General features: G+C 42.9%; 1 protein-coding gene across 2 annotated transcripts in view; it reads left to right on the top strand.

Moving 5' to 3' along the window:
- The window catches only part of ILRUN (inflammation and lipid regulator with UBA-like and NBR1-like domains), a 30220-nt gene extending 11816 nt beyond the window's left edge, over positions 1–18404 (top strand). The window contains exons 2-5 of one of the 2 annotated variants that reach the window (XM_075776022.1): positions 2578–2732; positions 6397–6594; positions 8988–9316; positions 17929–18404. In XM_075776022.1, the coding sequence (XP_075632137.1) occupies positions 2578–2732; positions 6397–6594; positions 8988–9316; positions 17929–17964 (718 nt within the window). In that variant the 3' untranslated portion in view covers positions 17965–18404. Of the gene's footprint in view, positions 1–2577; positions 2733–6396; positions 6595–8987; positions 9317–14443; positions 14682–17928 lie in introns of those variants that run through there. The other variant, XM_075776023.1, reaches the window with a different exon arrangement.
- The last annotated feature ends 4183 nt before the right edge of the window (positions 18405–22587 follow it).

The raw sequence follows: 22587 nt of genomic DNA, 5'->3' as shown, positions 1-22587 counted from the left end.
CAGCGGTAGGTTGCTGGTGGTGTAAGCAGAGAACATGACTAAAATGTGAGTGCTGCGGGTATCTCTTGCAGCAGAGCGGTGCTGCACGGCCTCTCAGTGGCTATCTCTTGGGGTTGTCTGTGTCAAAGAACTTGAACTTAAGTCAGATTTGCTTTGTCATCCTGACTTTGGCTCTTGCCATGTTCAATTTCTCTGTAGTTTCTGGAAGCTTCTTCTTAATTCTCTAGTGGGAAGGCCAGGATGTATCTGAAGGTGCGAAAGGGCTCACCCCAAACAAAACCCACTGCTTGTGGATCAGAAACGGTGGGAGCAGGAAGGTGGGTTTGTGAATATCTGATCACAAAAGGGTGGCAAATCTGTTTTTCAGCATGTGTTCTTTAGTTAGTTTTTAACCAAACGCTGCAGAGGACTGGAGTTGTTTCCCAATGGCAAAGCAAGCAATGAAATATGACACAGGGAGGGGAAGAGACTTGGCAGAGGGCCTATGTGCACAAATAGCCCACTACCTTTTGAAGCGTATTCGCAGCCAAGCAAACAAAAAACAGTGCGGGCTGCCTTACAAAGAATTACAGTAGAAATCTTCCCCTTGGAACTTCTATTTTTTTCCTCTCAAAGTCAATAAAACATTGTTACTACTGATTCCAGAATCATAACTCACAAGATGTTGTGGTATGTCTGAAAATGTATTTACGTAGTAGTGGATTAGGAAGCGAAAGAGCTGTATTGCTTTTTGTAGCTCTTAGAGTACCTTTTGCCTTGCATTGCTGTAATACAGGAAGGAATCCCAGTGCAAACTAAACTGTAGATCATAGTGTTAGCTGGGTGAGCGAACAGGAGTCTCTTGGCACGGCCCTCTTGTGAGTTATGTAAATCGTGTGCAGTGTATAAGCAACAGGCGGTTGGTGACGTAAAGCTGAGCATTTGTCTCTATCTATTGGGTAATGTGACATGCACCCTTCCTGTAGCATTTGACTGAGCTGGCTGTATTAAATATAGCCCTGACACTCCTGAGGAGAAAATGCCTCGAGCTGGATAATGTCTTCTGGTCTGAAAGTCATTGTTCTAAACCTGGAAATCTTACATGGTGGCTCTTTTGTTCCCCCTTTGTATCAAAGTCCGTTCCGTGCTGATGGCAAAAGGTCTTGCTGTAAGCCTCGGTTTGCTGGGTTTGCCAGTCGATCACCATGGCCATGTTGTGCAGAACATTCCTCCAGTGCCTCCTAACGTATTGGCTGTGCTCTGGCAGACTTAGCAGGATGTCAGTAACTCCTGCCGTGATTATCTTCTGCCATTTGTGATGGATTACCAAACTGATACATCTGTTGTTTAGGTCCTCTCCCACCCCCCCCCATTGCAGCTGGCTTGTGGATCCGCCTAATACTGCTATTACCCCCTTTGACCCGAGCTCCAGTGCTATTAGCTACTACATTTTGGGTCCTCTGTTCTCTGTGAGGAGAAAGCAGTGATACTTCTCCCAGACGTTATCCAGAATGTCTGATTTTTTTAATTATTTTTTTTTTCCTTGAACAGTGTAGGAATTGAACAGGAGGCAGTTTCTTTGCTCACCGTTTGGAGCCTCTTTCCAGCTGGCAAGCAGTCTAAAAAGCCCTATGTTTGCTCTTTCTCAGGGTCATGCTGCAAATGTTTCTCTTGCTTTCACCTTGGCTTTCTGGCTTTGGTTTAGACACATGACACTCTGCCACACAATACAAACCCTCAATATATCACTGTACTCATATAGCGCAGCTTCCTGACTAGCCTTCTGCATGGCTTTGTTTTAAGTGGTGGTTCCAGTTCTTGAAGATTTGGGGATTTTTTTCTATCCTGCTCAAAAAAGCAATGCAGATTTTTGTAATCGTGAATAAAAAGCGGTTGTTATGCCCATTGCATTTGGTGAGATTTTACTCATCTCCTTTCTCACAGCACCTACTCACAACATGTAAATTAGGGCCACAACCTCACAGACGTGCGTAAACAGAGGAATTACATGACTTGCCAAACACTTACATAATAACTTAATAGTATATCGTGGAACGGCAGCTAAGACTCGTGAGTCCTCTTCCTGTTTGACTACTCCTCTTTTCAAATTAATTATCATGTGAGTTTCAGCTACACCAAGTCTCAGGAATCAATAGCATTTGTGGCTTTCTGAATGTCCTTAATATATCACAGACTTCCACTGTCATTTGTCTTTATTCAGTAAGAACTTTTGACTCAGATGGTTTGTGAGTTCCTTTGAGTTGTGACTATCCAGAGCTGAGCAGGCACTTTAACGATTAATAAATAGTCTTAGAGTGCTCGTGACTCATAGGTGGCCATATGTTTCCAAAGCAGCAAGGCTTGAGTTACCGTCTGTGGCTACTGATGCCCTTTGGCCCTGAGAGTTATCATAAGAGTGCTCCTTTTGGACCTTTTATGTCAAAATAAAACGGAGAGGTTCAGTCCTTTTGAAATTAGCTCAGGAAAGAAGGCCGGGATAATATTTTTGTTTGACCATTTAGGATGACATACGTAAACCTGTGAAAAGGGCCTGACCCACCTGTACTTTAGGTTGTAATCTGCTTTTTTGCTTTCTAGGAATCTACAAGCCGCCATTGGAGCCTACTATGATTTCGAGAGTCCAAATATCAATGTACCCTCCATGTCCTTTGTTGAAGATGTCACCATAGGTGAAGGAGAGTCCATCCCTCCTGATACCCAGTTTACGAAAACGTGGAGGATACAAAACACAGGTGAGATTTATAGACTGTGGCAAAACCCATGTAGTGTGTATTATGCGACAGGATGGCAGATCTAATGGAGGGGGTGCTGGCTTAAGGCAGGTTCGTGTGCACTTAACTTGGACTAGAGCCACCCTGCTACTGAAGGAGGTAGCCTGTCAACCCACGCATATTCCCCTTGTTATGTTGGCACGTACGTTTTGTGGTGAGATGCACATATCGGTTCACCAGTCTTGTTTCTCGTGCCACCACACAAACAAAAATTCTAGAAAACCTCTAGATAAAAGAAATTGAAGTACAAGGGGATATTTATTGTTCATTTTTGTTTTAATGGAAGTAGTTAGATCTGAAAACACATTAGGAATCCTTAGCTAGTCATGTTTCCGATCATTTGATGCAAACAAATGGAATACATTAAGTCAATGAAGAGATTGCTTTTAATCTCAAAGCCTTTTAGCTCATGACCAGCCTGTATATTACCAGTACCCTTCATCACACCGTTTCTCTGACCATCCCTGTCATTTGGTCATTCGGCACTCTATAGAACTGCATCCTCTGTGGAGGCAGTGATGCCATGATCTAACTCGGAGAAGAGGTAGCGATGCAAGGGTAATGTGACAGATACCCGTTACTTTTTAATACACTTTTGTCAGAATTGCTTTTTCATGCTCTGAGAGGATGCAAGGCTGGAGAAACCACATTCCAGTATGAAATAAGTCAAAACAGTGACTGGAATCCAGGAAGTGAGACGAGGCAAAATACATTCTCAGTGCTTGATCTGTTGGGTTGTAGTCAGAGAAAAAAATGAGATCCTTGGATGCAAAGCAGAATACCGTGTCTTCAAGTGTTGCAATGACAGGATGTTACATGAATGTTTAAGCTGTGTGTCTGAATTTAATTAACCTGCTCGCACTTTTGTGAAGAAGAAGGATAGCACAACAAGGTATAATATCGTGAATCATCACGAGTAAAGTTCAGCTGTCTTAGTATTTCTGCTTGTAAATAACTGCAGTACTCAAGTGCTGTATGGATTTGTGCTGAGTATCAAAGTGTAACAGACTAAAACCGTACTAAAAATCTAGGAGTATTTCATCAGGATGTGAGAGATAAGGGAGGGGTGTGTGTTTAAGAACACTAGTTTAATTATTTCAACTTACTTTTTTCTGCCTCCATTTGTTTGAGTTAGTACAATAGAAAGGTGGCGCATGCAGCTTGCTTAAACTCCAGTAATGTGAAAAATTGGCAATTTTTTTTTATAAATGTCTCAACTACATGTTCTTACAGATGTAGTAAGTTTGACAGGTCTTGTTTCTCCACTGTTAGTATGTTAATTTGTGTGTGTTATGACTACACCCCTATCTTGCTCCTTTCACGCTTGTTCCTCTCTTGTTCCTCTGATATACTCTTTTCTGCATGCAAATTCAGCTTTAATTTAACATCCTAGTTCAAGCAATGTTTCATTGTTCTTGGAATGTTTGACCTTCTGAAATTCATGGGCATTCTAAAATGAGGAAAGGGAGTTAATCTTGACTTATGAGTTCCTGGCAAGGCCAACATTTGTTTTGGCTTCTGTGTGGGTTAAAGCCTGACTTCTTAAAATGTACATCTGTACTCTAACAGTGGTGCTGGAGGCCAGATCTTGTTAAAACCATGCTGTTGAGGCATGTTTTAGTTAAATGTGACTTCACATACTGTGTTATGACTGTACAGTTTAAGGAGGACTGTAGCATTTTAAAATCATTTTATAGTTTAATTAAAGTATAATATCAAAGGACTATAGTGTTTCCAGATAATATCTGCTTGTTAGGTAGATAACTGAAGCAAAGCCAAGGTTTTTAACAGCTCTACAGTAACCCTTGATTAAATGACTTCAGTTCTAGAACATGAAATACCTGAGGCATGTGTCACTGAAGCATTTAGTGTCTGACAAGTATGACAAGCAGAGCTCTGAGAGATTGTCAGTTTTAAGTGTGGAAGCAGTAAGCTAGGTTCGGTCAGGTTTTCATATGTGTTATTAAAAACTAGTAACCTGCTCTGGTATCTTCCAGGGTGGTGCTTGGCTTGTCTGCCAAAAGACCAGTTTGTATAGTAGAACCATTGCTGAAAGAGCAGCAGGATTTAACAGACTTATTTCCTCTTCCCACTCTACCTCCAGCTGCTGCTGGCTCTGCAGGACAGTTACTACAATTTATCATCTCCTGAGAGATGAGTGTACTGAAATAGAATGACATAATCATCATTTCATTTTATGGGGCTTATCAGTTGCAGCATTCTAGGCACCTTGCAAGCCTAAAGCCATTAAAAGCGATAAAAATCACATAAATTATTTAAAGTGAACCACGTTGCTGGGCTGCCAACCGTTCCAGATGAGACTTCATACTCAACTCCCACACATCATAGTCTGAGGTCAGCTAGTCACTCAGCTCCTCTTTCAAAGACCTCCCTATCTCAGTGCTGTTTCCAACTGTACTTGATATATCCCCCGCTCCAAATATTCCGCATTACTTGTTCACATCCTGCTTTCCCTGCTAGGTTGTGAATTCCACAAATAAGAACTTGACTAGAAAACCAGTCCCTGCCATGCCTTCACTGAAGTATCCACAGGGATTAAATTAGCAGGCAAGCTGTTGCAAAGGATGCTCTTTGGGGTAACCTAAGGTCAGATCAGCATCCACCATTCTTGTCTCAGACTAGACATAAGACTAGTTTCAAGCTTTTCAGTGGTTCAGGCTTTTCTTAGCTATTTCCATCAACCTCAACCAAGCAGAAGGTATTCTCAAAGTCATTGGCTTTAGTCATGTCACGTTACTGGAGAAGAAGCAAAAGAAAATTCTGTTGAACTGATTTTTCACGAGTCTCAGAAACACTTTTCTTTTTGTCTGCCCCAGTAGACAAACTCCCTCAGCCGTTATCTTTGGTGGAGATGGCTGTGCTTGCATGCAATAACTGTTTTCTGTATCTCTACAGATTGCCAGGTCACACTGTCAGTCCCAGTATCTGCAGTCTAAACGCTGATCTCCACAAATAAATTATATGTTCACAATCCTTTCCACCTTTGCACAAGGCTGAGAGAAGGGTTGGTGCAAGAAGGGAAATAAATCCCTTTAGAAAATAGTACTAGCTCTTCAGTTGTAGTTCAAACTATTAGTTACTCCTGAGGCTGCTAACAGGCTTAAGAAAAGGATGAATCCCAGAAAGAAAATGTTTCCAGCACTTTGTATTATTAACATATATTTTGATGTCGCACGGCTCAGGAGCTACATGTAGGGAGGCAGAAAGAAATGGGGAAGGGAGGAACCCCCCTTTGACCTGACCTCCTCTTTGTCTCTAGCAATGGCAAAATATATGTGCATGCATAGGTTATGTTGTTTTGGTTTGGTTTGTTTTTTGCAGCTGTTACACTGTGACTTTGAGAATTTTTCTTTGTAAAGAAGACCTAGAGATTATTAAAATAGAAATTGTCCTGCTGGTCTCAGAATGGACCAGTTAAGCCTTGTCTGAAAACTCTTTTCTTCAGCATCCATGGCTGGCTCTGTTACATGTACCTTGGTATTCCTTTGACTGTTCAACAATTCCACAACTGTTTTAACAAGCATGTTTCATCCAGTCTTACACAAACAGACACAAAGCTTTTCCTGGTGCACTGTCAGTAATTCTTTCTTCTGCTTAATCCTAGGGACAGAGGCGTGGCCCCCGGGGGTTTGTCTGAAGTACGTGGGGGGAGACCAATTTGGCCACGTAAACATGGTGATGGTCAGGTCCCTGGAGCCACAGGAGATCGCAGACGTCAGCGTTCAGATGTGCAGCCCCAGCACAGCAGGAATGTATCAGGGACAGTGGCGAATGTGCACCGCCACAGGACTCTATTATGGAGGTGAGTGATCCCTTTTCTGGTGCTACAGGCTCTTCGTGCTGTTCCCACCGCAGACAAAACAGACGCTCCGGGCCCCTTGCAGATGCTCTCCTGATAACCAAATGGTGAAGGTAGAGATCTGCCAGCTCTGAAACTAAATATAGAAAATAGATTTGAGAAAACATCAAGTGAACTGCTTTGTTGTCTTGGTCAGCACGGAATTGTTTTCTAAACACTGGAACAAATTGCAGATTACACAAAGCTCTGAAAAACAAAGGGACTTGCACAGTGCTCCTGGAGTCTCTTTCCCAGTCAGTTCTTGTCAGGATTGTTTTCCAGCACTGAATGTCGTGAACCACATATGGGCATACAATCTATTTAAGTGGTGAAAACCTCATCTGAGAAGTTTAGCTAAGGCCCGGGTTTTAACAGTGTAACTTGGTGCTTCTACTGTGAACCATTTTTCTGTGTTTAAAAACCACTTTTGATATTTTGCCTGGTGCCTCAGCCTGAGCCACCAACATCTTTATTCATTTGGAGTCTTTCAGTTGGTTTTAGCCAGCTTTAGTTTATACTGAGAACATCTTTGTGTCTGTTTTGGCAGTTGGGAGTATCTCAAGTTACATGGGTTTGAGTGAGATGTTAGCACTCGGAGTCAAAAATAACTCTGCTCAGAAGTGCAGGGGTTTTGGCAGAATTGTCAGTAAATGTATGACTCTTCGGTGTCAAAATTGAACGTAACGCGTCTCTGTAGAAAGGGCATAAATTGCTCCACGCAGGTTGAAAGGCCTGTTCATCTTGTGTCGCCTGCCACAGGCCTGTCTGTTTATAAAGCTCAGTTCTTCCCAGCTGCTGACAAACAGTTTAAGATTTTAGTAAACTTCCTGAAGTTGCTCATTTTGAAAGAAAATAACCTACAAATTAAAATCCCTTTGGCTACTGAGCTTCGAGTCAAAGATGCCCTTCCCCTGCGGTACAATTAATGGTTTTTATGCTCGTTATCCCCCAAGGGTTAGGCCCGCGGCTGTCTGCCGGAGGTTTTCCATCCCGGCACGGCTTTTGATAGCACCGGGGCTACCGGGGCGCGCGGCCGGGCCGGCTCGGACGTGGCGCCGCGGCCGGGCAGCAGGGGGCGCCGCAGTGCCGCTCCGCCGCGGGTGGCGCGGGAGGAGTGGGCGGGCACCCAGGGGGTGGAGGGGGGCGGTGGCCTGGGCTGCTGTGGGGCCTTAGCGGGTGTTTATGGGGGGGTTCCTGCCCTGGCAGGGTGCTGGGCGTCCTTAAGCAAGTCGTGTTTTTGTAAGGGAATATCCCACTGTCTTTTTAATTGGGTCGTAAAATGCGAACTAATGAGCTCAGCCCTCTTATACCTGGGGAGGGACTGGAAGGAGAGCTTCAGCAAATTAATGCTGCTTGAGAAGCCGTGGTGGTAAAACTGAACAGCAAGTGTCTGCTGTCTCCTCCCCCAGGCCGGCAGTGGCAGCACGAAAGAGCCCCTTGTAGGTTAACACTTGACTGCAGAAAACCTGGAAACAATTATATGTGACGTGAGGTGCTGCTATTAGATGTGCTGAGATGAGATAAGGTATTGCTGCTGTTGTTTTTAATTCTCTGTGCAGCAAAACAAAACTGGAGCGCGTTTAAGGGGAGAGGTGGGGAGAGGAATAAAACTGAATTTGGATACATAAAAAAATGTATTTATGTAAATAGGCCATAGTGTTTTTACATGAAGTGTAAATGCAATGGTAAGTAAAACAACAATGTTATCTATGTACGAGAGACAGACGTGTATTAGGTAAGAACTGTAAATATGTTTCTTATTCTGACTAGTAGTTTGCGAATTCATGTAATAGTCTACCAAGCCTGGGTATCTTATCCACCTACTGTGAGTGTTTTGGAACTGGAATGGAGATGTTTTGTAGGGAATTGTCATAAACATAATTGCCTTCTAACTCACCCTTTTGATGTTTTATTTTCATAGTCAAGCCTTTCAGAACTAAACAAAAAAATTACCTTTTCTTTACCATCAGAGTAAAAAAGTGGCTGTGATAACTCCTAGCTCTCATTTCAGTCTTGCTGTGTAACCTTGGATAAAGTCTCACTTAAGGTTCTCTTTTTTCAGTGCATCCTATTGGTACAGAGCTTCAAGTTGTCGTGTCATTTTGGGGTTTTTTTTTTATATATTCTTAGCTGGTTCATGTAAGTTCAGTAGGAGTAAAACTTGTCTGGTTTTCTTGAAATATTGGACACTAAATTAGTGTTTAGCCAGTATTCTGATGCCTCATAGAAATTAATTTTAAACAATCATTCTTTTTTCTTGCTGTTGTAAAGGGTGGAATTAGTGTTCTATTTTTCTCCTTCTGCCTCCTTCATAAACTCCACCTACTGACAACCCAAGCATCTTTCTTTTTCCGCAGACGTCATCTGGGTGATCCTCAGCGTGGAAGTTGGAGGACTTCTAGGTGTAACACAGCAGCTGTCATCCTTTGAAACAGAGTTCAACACGCAACCGCATCGCAAGGTAGAAGGAAATTTTAACCCATTCGCCTCTCCACAGAAGAACAGGCAACCAGATGAAAACAACCTAAAAGACCCTGGGGGTTCCGAGCTAGGCACAATCAGCAAAAACACATGGGGGCCTGCTCCTGACCAAATCGAACAAGATCAGAATGGACTGTCACAAAACTCTGTAAATCTCTCCCCCAGCAGTCACTCGAACAACTTGTCGGTAGTGACATACAGTAAGGTAGGTGCCCTGGGAGAACAGGAGAATGGGTAGGTGATGAGACTGTGATGTATGTAATAGTTCTTCGTTACAAACTGCAAAGCCCTTCCCTTCTGCTTCTGCCAGACCTGCTAAGGAAGGTTTTGGATTTGACTGTCTGACTCTGCCAACTCCTCATGTTATATTAAAATATTTTTTGCCTCTGATAGACTCTACCAGATCCACCTTTTTGTTTTTGCTTCAAGTTCTTAAAATTTATATAATCTTGTCTGGGTGCTGTAACTATTAGTGGCTGGAGCTCGCTCCAGTTGCGTGTGCAAATAAGTCAAAATATCTCTCTAGATGTGCTCCTGAGTTTTACATAATTTTGAAAAGAGAAAAAATAACCACACCCCCAAAACCTAAGATTAACCAGATGACTTCTTTTTAGCTGGTGGGGGGAGACTACAGAGCTCAACATTTTGATCCCAGAAGCTACCTGTCAGGAACAGTCAATCAAAGGACTATTCCTGTCTGTGTCCTTGTCTTGTTTATAATTGTAGGTGACTCTTAAATTATCTTTACTTTAAATCTCTCTGAAAAGCTTGCTTGGTGGATGCTATATGAGTCTGAGTGATATTTTGACTGTTTTTATTTGCTTGTGTGTGAAAAATGAATTGCAGGATTATTTACAATTCAGAATCCACCTGTTAATGCAGCCAGTATGTGTAGGTGTGTACTGTCATATGTCAAACTAGTTTGATTTTTAAAATCCTTTAAAAATGCTTTACTGTACTTTAAGCAGGCTGTGTAGGACAATAACACTTGGTTACTGAATGACTTAATAAAGCCCTAATGTTAGTTCACCTACAGCACTTTAGTTCCTAACTGGATGAACTGTCCTCTACCAGTGGATCATATTTTAGTGACCTACTTTGCACCAGGGCTATGCTTTTTTTTTTTAACTGATGGCATGCGTGGGATTAACTGTTTGACAGACTACCAATCACTCTTTTTGTGTTTTGCACCCCAAACATAAATTGCTATAAGCTGTATTGGCTCCTGCTTCAAGATTCTTGCTCACTACAAGTGAAATGGATGGCTTAGGAAATGATTAAAAAATAAAGCCTTTCACCTATCAGTTCAAATACAACCTGAATTAGCAGTGACTGACAGTCACTGCCTTTTAGTGGTTGCTTGGTGGAGAGCAGTGTTCCCTGAAGAGACAGGTCGGTGTCTGACTGCAGAGGCTGTCTATACGCTGATATAGTTTCTCTGCATAAACTTCATCTCAGGTGCCTCAGGTGGGGAGTATGGCTCTGCGGCTGTCGGTTGTACGTATCCTGGCAAAGATTGGTAATAGCTCCGTGTATCAGTTGATGAAAAATAAAAATCAGTTACTAAGTATGGTTTTGGTGAGATAGTGGAGTTTCCTAAGCCTTTCATAGCTAAAATAGTAGATTTAATTTAGGTGGGAAAACTCAATTCCACTTTTGGTGGTCAGCCTTGGGCTGGAAGTGGCTTTTTTTACCCTTGCCTATTTTCTGAGTGCAGAGCTTGGCGATTTGCTTTGTAGTTGATTTGCACTTGCAGGTGGATAGATGTTGAACTGCTAATATATGCACTTCTTGGTGAGTCCCTGTGTAGAAATTCTGGATGGGGTTTTGGCAGTAACGTGGCCTTCAGTTTTCTCTAGGGCTTTCCCTGTGGTATATATCCTTACCCTTCCTGGTGAGAGGAGAGTGGTGTGGGCACCCGGAGGTAAAAGTGTACCAATAGATCCTCTTGGCTGAGGAGTAGGTGCTTTGTCTTCTCTAAGAATGTAGGTGTAAGAAACTGATACTTATTGGAGGTGCAGAGGACATAGAAAGGTCAGCTATGCTGTGGAAAAGAAAAGCCAAAAAGGAGAGCGAAGCACTTCCAGAGAGGATTTCACGAAATTTAAGTAAGCTGATTTAGCTAGTAACCCAAAGTTCACAATCAGTACTCTTACGAGATGTGAGCCATTATAATCTAACCTCAGATGTAGGATAGGTGGCCTTTCTCTCTCTCTTTTTTTGTTGTTGTTTTGGGCTTTTTTTGTTTCTTTTTGTATTAAAGAATATTCTTGGGTGGATTTGAGATGGATTATCTCAGATAAAAGCAGAAATTTTGTTTCTTTCTTCAGAAGAGATAATTTCAAGGCCCTTTTTGGAGATGGGGTGGGGTATGTGAAAGCTCATTGATTTTTCTGAAGGTTGTTTTTGTGTCTACTACAGCGTTTCTATTTGTGACATAATAAAACAAGTTAGCTTTTCCTTTGGAGGCCATTATTAAGGTAGGTCTGAAGATCAGTGTTCTGTTCCAGCCTTGCCCTTCCTGTCCAGGGCAGGAGGCATTCTGCCACAGACTTAGTATTCATGCTGGTACAATGCTGCTTCTGTAGTGAACAAGTCTGAGTAGGTTTGACATCCTAGATACTAGGTCTCATTTAAAATCCCTAGATGAACATGCTCACCTTCCTTAGTTGAGGTCTAGCACTATTGCATGCCTTCTTCCTGCAAGCTGGAAAAGAAGATATTTATTATTTTTTTCTAAAAAGGGGTAATGTGTAAGCAGCATCCCCAGCTTAAGTGGAAAAGAGCTGGTGATGGAGGTGATGTCAGAAGTTCTAAACCACCTGATGAGCAGATGGTTTTCCATTACCTATTAGGAAAAGCTGTATCTGGCCCATCTTCCTCACTTCCCCGGGGACTCGACTTGTATAGTCTGCTTCTTGAGAGGGGGGAAGGAAAACTACTGCATTTGGAGCTGTTGTCTTGTGATCGAATGTTGATGTGAAAGGCTTTATTTCAAGTTCTAGGAGCAGACAAAGAGTACTGTGGGTTGGTTCCGTAGTTGCACGTTAGGATTCCTGGATTTTATTTCTCTTGGGCAGGATGTCTAATATTTTTTTCTGCTTTTATGTACCCAGAGAACGGAGTGAATCCCTAGTCATGTTTGAAGTAATATAAGCTCTTAAGTATTTCTCAGAGCACTGTGGAGGCTTCCTCTCTGCCAAGAGATCCTGGAGAACCCCAGTCATGCGGTTGCACGAGACCATGAAATCTTTGAGATAAAACTAGCAGTTTCTGGCATCTGTAGCTGTAAAACATACTAGAAGTTGCCAGAGCTTGTCTGTATTAGTTCTCTCTGGTGCAACTGAGCAGGTGTGACTTGTCCTCTAAAATTCCCCATTGGAGTCAGAATCTCAGTGACACTGATGTGCCATCTGCTGCTGGATTAGGCAAGTATATCAATGTTTCACACGTGGAAACATTCAAAATGCTTTTATGTGGCAGCATAGAGTATGTGGTTTGGATGCTCTGCTCAGTGAAACAAACTTTCCTTGGGAAAAAAAAAAAGATACTGAATTCCCTGTGAGCAGATAAGATGAAACCTGTGATATGGTTGAAACAAACTGATTGTGATCTTTATTCCTGCTGTAGTGTACGCCTTCCCTGGGTCCACCCTGCTCACCTCATCAAATAAACTGCTGGAAAGTGGTTGTAGATCAGAGTCTGTGTTCAGGGCATTGCTTTAAGCATGTTGTTGTTATATCTATTCCCAGTGGAGTTTTTGCATGTTCTTAGAATTAAAGATGTGCTCAAGTGCAGGACAGGATGCTTATCTCAGGATAGGGATGAGCTGTATTAGAGTCCAGCTATACCCATGCACGGGTATTTTATTCTCCTCTTTGGCAATCGCTTTCTCTCTGTATTCTTGAGAGAGATGAGGCTAATATAGCTTCCTTCTATTTACTCGCTCCTGTCTCATAGCAACACTGTCGAGGTCACTGCTGCTCTCTTGTGACAGTCTTTTACATTAAAAGCACAAGATGCAGTCTTACAGTGCCTGGGGAATTAGAGTTAAATTTCTCAACTAAGGGAAGAAACATACCAGTTTAAATGTCTGAAAAGATCTGAGGTGGATAGCCATATACTGACATTCAGATTGTACTTGTCATCTATATATAAATATATATCTAAATCTGTTGCCCATATGAATTGAGGAATTGCTGCTTTCTGTGTAATGCAGAAAACTGCATGTAGAAGTTTTCAATCTGCAAAGATTTGTCCGTACAGAACAATTTGCATAGTCACTGCCATAGCAAAGGGTGTTCTACAGCTTGTCTGGTATTAATCTGTTCTGTTTGTTATTTGTGCTACTCTTAAAAGCCCAATGAAATATAAGCATATTTGGAGTTCACAAGATTAAAATCTTAACACCTTTTTTTCCTGCTGTATTTATGCTCCCAATCTTACTTCATCCTGTGTGGAGCTGACCCCTGATCCATGCTACTTGACAGCTCTTTGTATGTAAGGGGAAACCAAACCTCTTCTCTATCCTTAGAGCCTTTAACTGGCTTCCCCTCTCTGAGTTTAAGAGTTGCTGCTGCTGCTTCTAGATGCCTGCTTCTTCCAAACCAGACCACTCCAGTTTGCATATTTCTGGAGTGCCTCTGTAAACTTCAGACAAAGTTTTTCACTGGAAACTATTTGGGTACCGAACCATATTTGTGGGTAAGGTAGATGCCCCAGAAATGTTTGTATCCATGTAGAAGAGAAGCTCCTTCCATCCTGGTATCTGGGCTTCAAACTGGGCTAGTTACCACATGATTAAATTAGTTTAGAACAAAGTGGGAGAACGTTGGACTCAAAACTACCATAGCTACTCTGACAGCCGCACTGCTGGATAGCATCTGCAGGCTAAACTGATGTTGCATGAGCTGGTTTGCTTATCTGGTGAAAGACTAATGTGTTTGGATGCTGCATGTTAGCTCATCCATGAAAACCAACAGTCCCTGTGCTTTTGGACTGTGGGAAATGTGAAATAATCTGATTTTAGCTTAACTTTGCTCCATTGCAGGCCAACAGAGTTTCCCTGTTCTTTTATCTCTGCAGACTAAAAGCACGCCATTGATTAAGTTACAAGAGCTAAGTTGTTGCATGGTAACTTAATCATGTACCTGAGCCCTCATGTACTTCATCAACTATGTGCATCTAAACCAGCCCTACGAGTGGCTGCACTGGGAGAAGGTTTTTAACTTCCTGGTGGTCTTAACTGCCACGCCATGTTTGCACAGCATGCATGGAATAAAATATAAAAAAAAAAAAGTGCTCAATACTTTGTTCTTCTGTTTGTGTTCAGTTTACGTAAGTTAGTCAAGAGAACTCTGCGTAGTTTGGAGAAGCACTGACTAGGAGCGGCCCAGGAGGTGACGAGGAAACGGGGACTTGTAGCGTTGTCTGATGCTACTGTCGGTGTACACTGGGAGACTCCTGTATTGCTTTGCAGCTGTGCATCAGAAACTCCTGTCTCTCTCGAAGTGTACCTTTTATTGATCTTGACTCAGTCACAAAGGTGAAATAAAGATAGCTATTTGAAAGCCTGTGTTGTGATGGTTTATGAAAGATTAACTTTATTTTATTTCTAGCACAGGTGCCTTCATTTAAAGAGCTCAGTATTCACAGAGGCCTTTAACTTTCCAAAATGTCTCAATTCCCTTCTAGATATGGAAGTCAAATGATAATTTATACCAATAATTTTCATCTAGAGTCTTTTCTTTAAAAAACATGGTCCTCTGTTCTCACGTATTTATCTGTGTGAATAGCGAGTATGCTTTCACTAGCAAGTTAGCAATTACTTCTGTGGAAGATATTGGAAGAACTGAAAGTAAATTTGCAAAGCTGCAGCTGAGCTTTTCATAAAGTCAGTGATCTCATTTTGAGAATAGAAGGGAATGCACCAAAAATAGTGTGAATAATTCTTCAGCTGAAATAACTCAGAAAAACTGCAATTGTATGCAGAATTATTTTTGCATGTTTATGATGTAAAACATTGCATACAAGCGATAATTTCTCTTCAAAATGTTGTATAATGGAGTTTAGCATTTGCATTGCAGCAGTAACTGAAGTTTTCGGGTATCGACACTGTTACACTGTGCGTGTTGAATAAATGTAAGGAGAAACAATTGCTCTGCAGAGAGTTTGCATCTTGATGAGGAAGAAGAGAGAAAGTATTCTCATTTTACAAAGGGGAGTAAGAGTTTCTTGCTCAGGGTCTGATGTTAAACCAAGTCTACCCTCGATCTTAAAGAAAGTGGTTTTTCATTTTGTACATTCTCATGTACACTAATAAATCTCATGGGTAAGTGCAATGCAGTGAAGAGTGGTGATCCCAAAAGCAGATTTGGGGCTTTTTCTTCTCGCTGAAATTCGTTGCATCAGGAGAAGCTAACCTTGATTGCAGATTCTGGGATGATGCTTGGAACTGCTTGTGGGAGAAACTCATCTAGAGACGTCAGCCTGTTCAGTGCAGTGTAGCAAGTGGTGCAAAGCTGTATATGCTCAGTAATCTGACACTCTGAAGGTGGGCTAAATTCTGGGCTTGATTAACACATGATTAGCATAATTGCGTAGCTTTAAATTAGATGCTACAGAAAACAGTATCTGAAGATCCAGAGGGTTTCCCTGAAAATGAGGTTAATAGCCTCTCGCGGGGTCTCTGCGTGCAAAAAAAACTAATGAACTGTTCTCATGTCTGACTTAAGCTGAGGACTGTGTACTGATTAACTGTGTTAATTTATGTCACGGGGCGATGCAGATGTCTTGGCTTACGGCACGCACGCATTCAATCAACAAGGCTTTGCCTGTGACATAAACCGTAAGATACGTAAGCAGCACAGCGCTGACTCTGCTCTGCCATCGGTAACTCCCAGCAGAGGGAGCAGGCAGCTGGGAGCAGTCGATGGTTAAACCGCTCTGCAAACAGCTTTATGCGCAGGTAACTAAAAGATGAAGCAAACTGACGAATGGGTCTGTACAGGTAATTGGCAACAAATCCTGGTTTACCTCTGTAGAGCAATCATAAGGACGATAGCTTAACCCCTTTGAGGGGAGACTGCTTAGGATCTTGCTTAATCATTGTTTTCCTACTGTGTCCTTTGTTGGTTTTGTGCACCTATTCACATTATTTTAATGTTTTTCTTCTGCTCTTCCCCTTCTGCCTGTTTCAGTGATGGTATTTTTCGGGAATGTTGTCAGTCTCTTGATTTTGGTGGGAGTTTCTCCTTTCTGAGGTGTACTATTGTGCTGGAATCTGCTGGGTGTTATCTCTTGAAAAGCTTGCTTTACAAACTGGGAGTGTAGAATATTTCTCAGGTAGAAGCGTGTTTGTTTTCCTATCACTTGCATGTATTTCTGTCTGCTAACAGCAATTTCCAAGTTTCCAGTCTTCCATACTTCCCACGCAGTTCATGAAATGTCCAGTTTAATTGTCTGCTGATCCTCCTCTCTTGGTTGAATTTTGAGACCTGCTGATAGATGCTTCATTTCACCGTTGTCTTGTATTTTGCCACCCAATATATCCTAAAGAATTAACTTTTTCTCACCAGCTGTAGCGAGATTACAGGCTGCTTACAGCCATTCCTTTATAACATAGATATACAACAGAGCTCTTCAACTTGGGGTTTTGCAACTAGGCTTAAGCTAATGACGTTGATTCCTTCTTCATACAAGTCATGTTAAAGAGTCATTGCTCCATGGCTCTGAGGTTGTTAGAGTTGTAGGAGACTGTACAGGAAACAGTGTTTCCTTTGAGATTTGCCCTGTTAAAGGCAAAATGGTGAAAACTGAAGTCAGAGCCTCGCTTAAAGACTGAGAATGGCTTTGTGCTAATTGGGCTTTCGGAGCTCTTACTTGTCAGCGTGCTGGAAGGAAGCTGGACTGTGTTTAAAAAAAAAAAAAAAGCATTTTCATAATGGTCTTCCAACTTTGCCAATGAAATATAATGCGCTTTTCTCTCTCGTCTCATTTCTGACCGAAGTATGCGTCTGGATCTTACGGGAGGATTTTGTGTGTGGTTTGTATCTCCATCGTTATGACGAACTTTATATTCCTGTGACTTGAGAGATCTCTTCCCTGCCTGTTCATCGCTTGCTTTTGCTTCCTGATGAAACCCTGGATAGCTGATTTGAACAATAGAAATTACAGCAAGGACTTCCTGTTAATTTGAGACCTGTTACTAGATCTGTCATTTAGGTGACTCACTTCAGGATGTAAAGGAGAGAAAATGGATTCTGTAGTAAGCATTTTTTTTTTTTTGTTAAATGTTGTAGTTGACTTTCACTTGAGGACAATGTACATTGTTACCTTGAGAGAGCAAAAGTGGCAGTTGTGGGAATGTGGATTTCCAAATCTTGATTTTTTTTTTTTCTTAAATACACTTGCACCAGTTACAGCCTCTTACTTAACTGTTTGCTGTAATCTTTAGATTAGACTTGTGAAACTGCAGTTGCTTGACCTCGCAGGTATTGTAGCATCTATAGGGGGTTTTGCTCTGGTGTAGAAAATACAATTTACTTTGTGGCCCCGTAACACCTATTACCTGGCCTAAATAACACCTGGAAGAGGTAAGTGGATAGCATCTGACATTGCTGGGGAAACCAGCTACAGGCACTGAAACCTGCGGTTTAAGAGCGTTTCGTAAGGCTGGACAGCAAAGGCCACGCTGGTGGGTAAAGGGTTGCTTTTGGTTTGAAGTACTGGGATGGGATGGTCAGTGTTTGTAGGTGTACGCTGATCAATTTTATTTCTTGCCTATTGAAATTGATTATGTCTCCAACTTTCTTTCAGGGTTTCCACGGTCCTTATCCCTTCGGACAGTCTTAAAACACAAAAACACAAAACGGGTATTGACAAGAAGAGAATTTAACAAAGAACTGACTTTTGGGGGAAGGGAGGGGGATTCATGTGGCAGACAGACACAACGTGGACCCCCCCCTTCTCTGCCTCCGTGTTCTGGATAAAGAAGAAAAAAAAAACAAACCCAGTAACTTAAGACTAGCTGTTTCCAGAGGAAAATATGAAATCTAAGTATGCATGTGTGAATGCTGGATTTCAGGAGTGTTGTTTAATGCTATGAGAAAGAAAATATACCGACACCATGGGGTTTTTTTTTTAGAAATCATTCTCACACATAATTAGGTAGCTTAAAAAGTTTAAAAAAAAGAAAATGAAAAAGCCATCTTTAAAAAAGAATATTTTGCGTACAGAGCGGTTGTAGTTTGAGGAAATGTTTAATTTCTGTTTGTTTCTTGTTCATTTTTTTTTTTAAATAAGGGACAGCGTGCATTTTTATGGAACTGTCATGTTTTGCTTGCTACCGAATGGGAATTTGCTTAATATCTTCTGGGGTTTGTGCAGTGGCTTCTTTTTGTCAGACATTTTTTAATGACAGGTTGGGTCTGTGCCCAGCTCTGCATTTTTAATATCATTGGCTGGTTTTAGTTACCAACTTTTTAATCTCCTCTTCTTTCTTTTTTTTTTTTTTTAATTTCCTTTTGGTTTGGGCGTTGCCATTAGTTGTCCTGCACGTTGTTGGAAACCATGCTGAAGACAAGGTCTCAGTATCAAAGTTGGAGAGAAAGACTCTGGGACTTCTAGGATAACATGGAGGGCTTGTTTCTCTTCCCCTTGTACATGGCATACACGCAAGCATACACCCATGTTAATAAGAAACAGATTTATTAAAGTTCCAGAGCTGTCCTATGTGGTTAACATTTTAAAATACCTTTTTGTAACTCTTAATGTATGGTAGCTGTGCCTAGAGCAACCAAATAAGCGTATCAGTCTTGTGCCAAGAGGAAACTCTTTTTCTGTAGCCGTAATTCACTTGGTAGTAGTTGCAAAGCTTTACAAAAGTCATGTCCTTTATAATTTTGAATCTCCCATCACTTATACTTTGAATTAATTTCTCCTGTGATAAAGTATTAGCTTAGAGGCTAATTGTTTGCATTTTTGAATGCAGAGCAAGAGTTAGCATCATCAGCTGGATTCCACTCTGTTGCCTTGTTACTCATTCGCCTTTATCGTCCTGGCTTGTAGCTTCAGTGAGGTTCTTACCTTCTCAGTGGACTCTCCAGGGCTCAGTATTAGAGGAGGTATCGCTCCTCTAGAGATTCGGGTTGCTCTGCTCTTCCTCCAATATATTTTCCTCCAGTTAAGGATTAGGAAGCCCAGTGTGAGGGGAGGGAGAACGGCCTCGAGTGCTGTGGTGGATTTCTGAATTGCTGTGTCACCACAGATCCTGCTGAAGGGGAGCAAGGTGAGGGGACACTGTCTTATTCAGAAACGTGAACAAGGCTGGAACAGCCATCTGCCAAAAATACAGTAACATGCAAAATTCCCGCTACCTTCTTCCAAACCTTTCCAGTAAAGACTCTTGTTCTCCTTGTTGGAGCAGAGTGCAGGCTTGCTGCATGGCTTTATACGGATTGCTCTTGACTAGTTCTTTTCTTGGTTGGTTTTGAATGGGGGATTCATCTTCATTGCAGCTACTGAGCACTCTCTTATCTTAGTGCATGCAGATCTCCTGGAGGACAGTGGGAGTTCCTTGTGTCCAACAGAGGAAGAATTCGGCGATAAGATTTTGTTTGTATTTCAGAGGATTAGTTGTTAATGGTCTCTTCTCTGAAGTCTCCCTTCAAAAATCTGTTTGCTGGGAGAAACAAGTATGATAAAAAAAATACCTGCATGAAAGAGGCACAGCAGGATTTGGACAGCCAGCCGTTTGCACTCACGGTTTGGTGAGCACCTGGGTCTGTTTCGGCAGCTTGCGAGAGCTGGGTGAGCTCCGGAGCAAACCCGTGGAAGGTGGTGCTGCACGGCTCAGTGCAGCTGTGGCGTTTGGTTCTTGTCCTGGAACATCATTTTGCCTTGGATTAGTTACCTCCTCGTAGCATTCAGTCTAGGGAATGATTTGCATCGCTGTAGCGTAGCATGGGCAAGTGGATCCTTTCTTCACTCCCTCCTTTCCGAGCGGCAGGTTCTGAAGGCGTGAATACATCCCTGACCATCGCATCTCTTGCAATACTGCCGCTTCCCTTCTGAAGGTGTCTGTAACACTGGAGACTGCTGTTTGTCCAAGTGACAAGGTGATTCCTTACCTTTATTAGCTCCTTTTATCAGCTGTGTAGTGAAAGGGGGGGAAAAATTAAGATCTGAGTCTGTCTGTTATAGCTGGTGCTGCTGGCTTTCTTCTGCTCCTCCTGTGTATAACGGCTGCCGCATTCGTGTTCCTGTGCTGCTCCTAAGACTAAATTATTTCTTTTTCTTGGAAAAAAATAATCTTGCATGCACCCCAAATAGTCGTGTGCTTTCCCGCTCAGAAGGCATACTTGTTCTGCACAGACTTGAATTCTCTCTCTCTTTCTCTCTCGTGTTTTCAGTCCATGGTGTCCTTGTGAAAAGGGTCACTTACTCCAGGGTGTGAAGAAACGCCAGGCCAGATCTGAGTTGCTGCTGAAATCTGCAACCTCTTGCTGCTCACACCGCCGCTCCTCCCCAGGTAGCAGAGCGTGAGCGCTCTTGTCTGCAGGAGTGATCTCTGCAAATGATCGTGCAGAGCTCTGGATGCTTTGAGGGTTGGGGTTGTAACCCTGGCTGTGACAGTGAAAGTACGTTTAAATTAATGGTTGCTCTACCTCTGGGTCTTTCCTCGAGTAAGAACTGTTTCACTGCGGCCAAAGGTGGTTTTATCTCCTCTGGTTCCTTGGAGCTTTGTGGTGCAGCCAGCCCTCAAATTGCTCTTGCTGTCAGGTTTCCAGCTTTTAAATAGAGGGATTTGAGACATTCTGCAAAGCTCTTTCCAGGTAACTTCAGGGCACTGTGATTGTATTGGTTTCCATAGGGCTGATGCATTCAAACTCACGAAGTCTTAACATCAGATCCGTGAAACGGCTGGCCTGATTTTTACAAGTGCTCGATGCCAAATATTTTGGTGAGCCTGAAGTGTGTGTGGCGGCTCAGATGACCTATCCAGGTGAGTTAGGCACAGGGAACTCAGGCCTGTTAGAAATGGGAGGAAATCCTTACCGGGTTGAGACTGGTGAACCAGTGAAGAGGCCGTTGCCCCAGTGAGGCTGGTGTTCCTGACAGGGAGAGGGATGGGGCTGGGACCCCCTGGTACGGGAGGGCGCAGAGAGGCTGCAACGGCTCCAGTCTGATTAACACCCATCTGTCTTGAAGTCCTGAGGAGGAGGGAAAAGAGAAATCTCCCTTATCCCCACCCCTCCAAAAGAAAAAAAAAGATGATGCAGAACATCTCTGATGTCTCTAAAAAGAATCCTGGGTTCGAGCGTGAGCCATTAAGGATGTGGAACCGTATCACCAATGTAACTTGAGCGATGCAGCCCAGGCACCCTTCCTCAGCAAACTGGAGCACCAAAATATCCCTCGGGCTACCCCAAAACTGGCAATGCCACCCGAGAGGGTGCAGGGAGCCGGAATCTGCTGCCCGTGTCTCGGGAGCGTTGGATTCGGAGCCCTCCAAGGTTTGGAAGATGCGGCTTCTCCACCGAGGGGCAAAGCCGTGTGGTCAGAGAGCAGCCGGAGGCTGCGGGGTTAGGAAATGCACGCTGTCCCGCGTCTGGGTTTCTGTTGTGTGTTTAATTATTTTTTTCATGTGTGAGTGCGTGGGTGGTTCTGCAGCCTGTCTATTCTCTCTGGGGGGAGTGCATGTGTAGAACAGGATGGTGTGTTGCCTCATTGAGTCTGGGAGAAGTCCTATGATAGCACATTGGGGGTAAAAATAAAGGAAACTTTTTCCTTAATGTATAAATGAATATTTGTATGATTAAATTAACACAGAAAAAAATGTTCTGTAGCTGTTGAGAGTTTTATTGAAGCTGCAAAAACTTCTGAATCTGTCATCTTGATGTTAAATGTACCCAGGTCGCTCCTGTCTCCAGGGTGTTGCCAGACACTAAGGCACAGTGTCCTTAAACCCAGCTGTAGCCCTGTCTTTACCCCAAATCACTTAAACCCAAACCAAAACGAATTCAGTGTGCATTGAGTTTATCAAACAACCTTTCCAGTCCAGGCAGATGGGTACAAGGGTGGCCGAGAGCCCATGTGGAATTTTTTGCAATGGGAGAGGAGAGCCTGTGAAGGAGGGAGGGGGCTCACCGCAGCACCCGTTTCTGGAGGAGGATGCCCACGGCGGCTGCGCCGGGTGCACGGTGCTGGTACAGCCCGTTACCACGTGTGGTGACACCTATCACCGATGTCGGCAGTGGATGTCCCTCGTTACGAGGCCAGGTAAGGTCTCTCAGTAATTGCATGTGTCCTGACCGCAGCCGGTGCGTGCTGGGGTCGGCAGGGGCTGGGGGGAAGCACCGGCTCAGCACCGCGCCCCCGGCACCTTCCAGCCGTGGCAGGGGCTGAAGCAGGAGGGGAGGTGGCAATCTGGGTTAGTGATCTTCATACGGGGGTCACCAGCACGAAGCGACGCTG

The sequence above is a fragment of the Balearica regulorum genome, chromosome 25 (assembly GCF_011004875.1).
Source record: "Balearica regulorum gibbericeps isolate bBalReg1 chromosome 25, bBalReg1.pri, whole genome shotgun sequence".
Taxonomy (NCBI): Eukaryota; Metazoa; Chordata; class Aves; order Gruiformes; family Gruidae; genus Balearica; species Balearica regulorum.
This window is presented reverse-complemented; position numbering and strand designations above follow the sequence as displayed.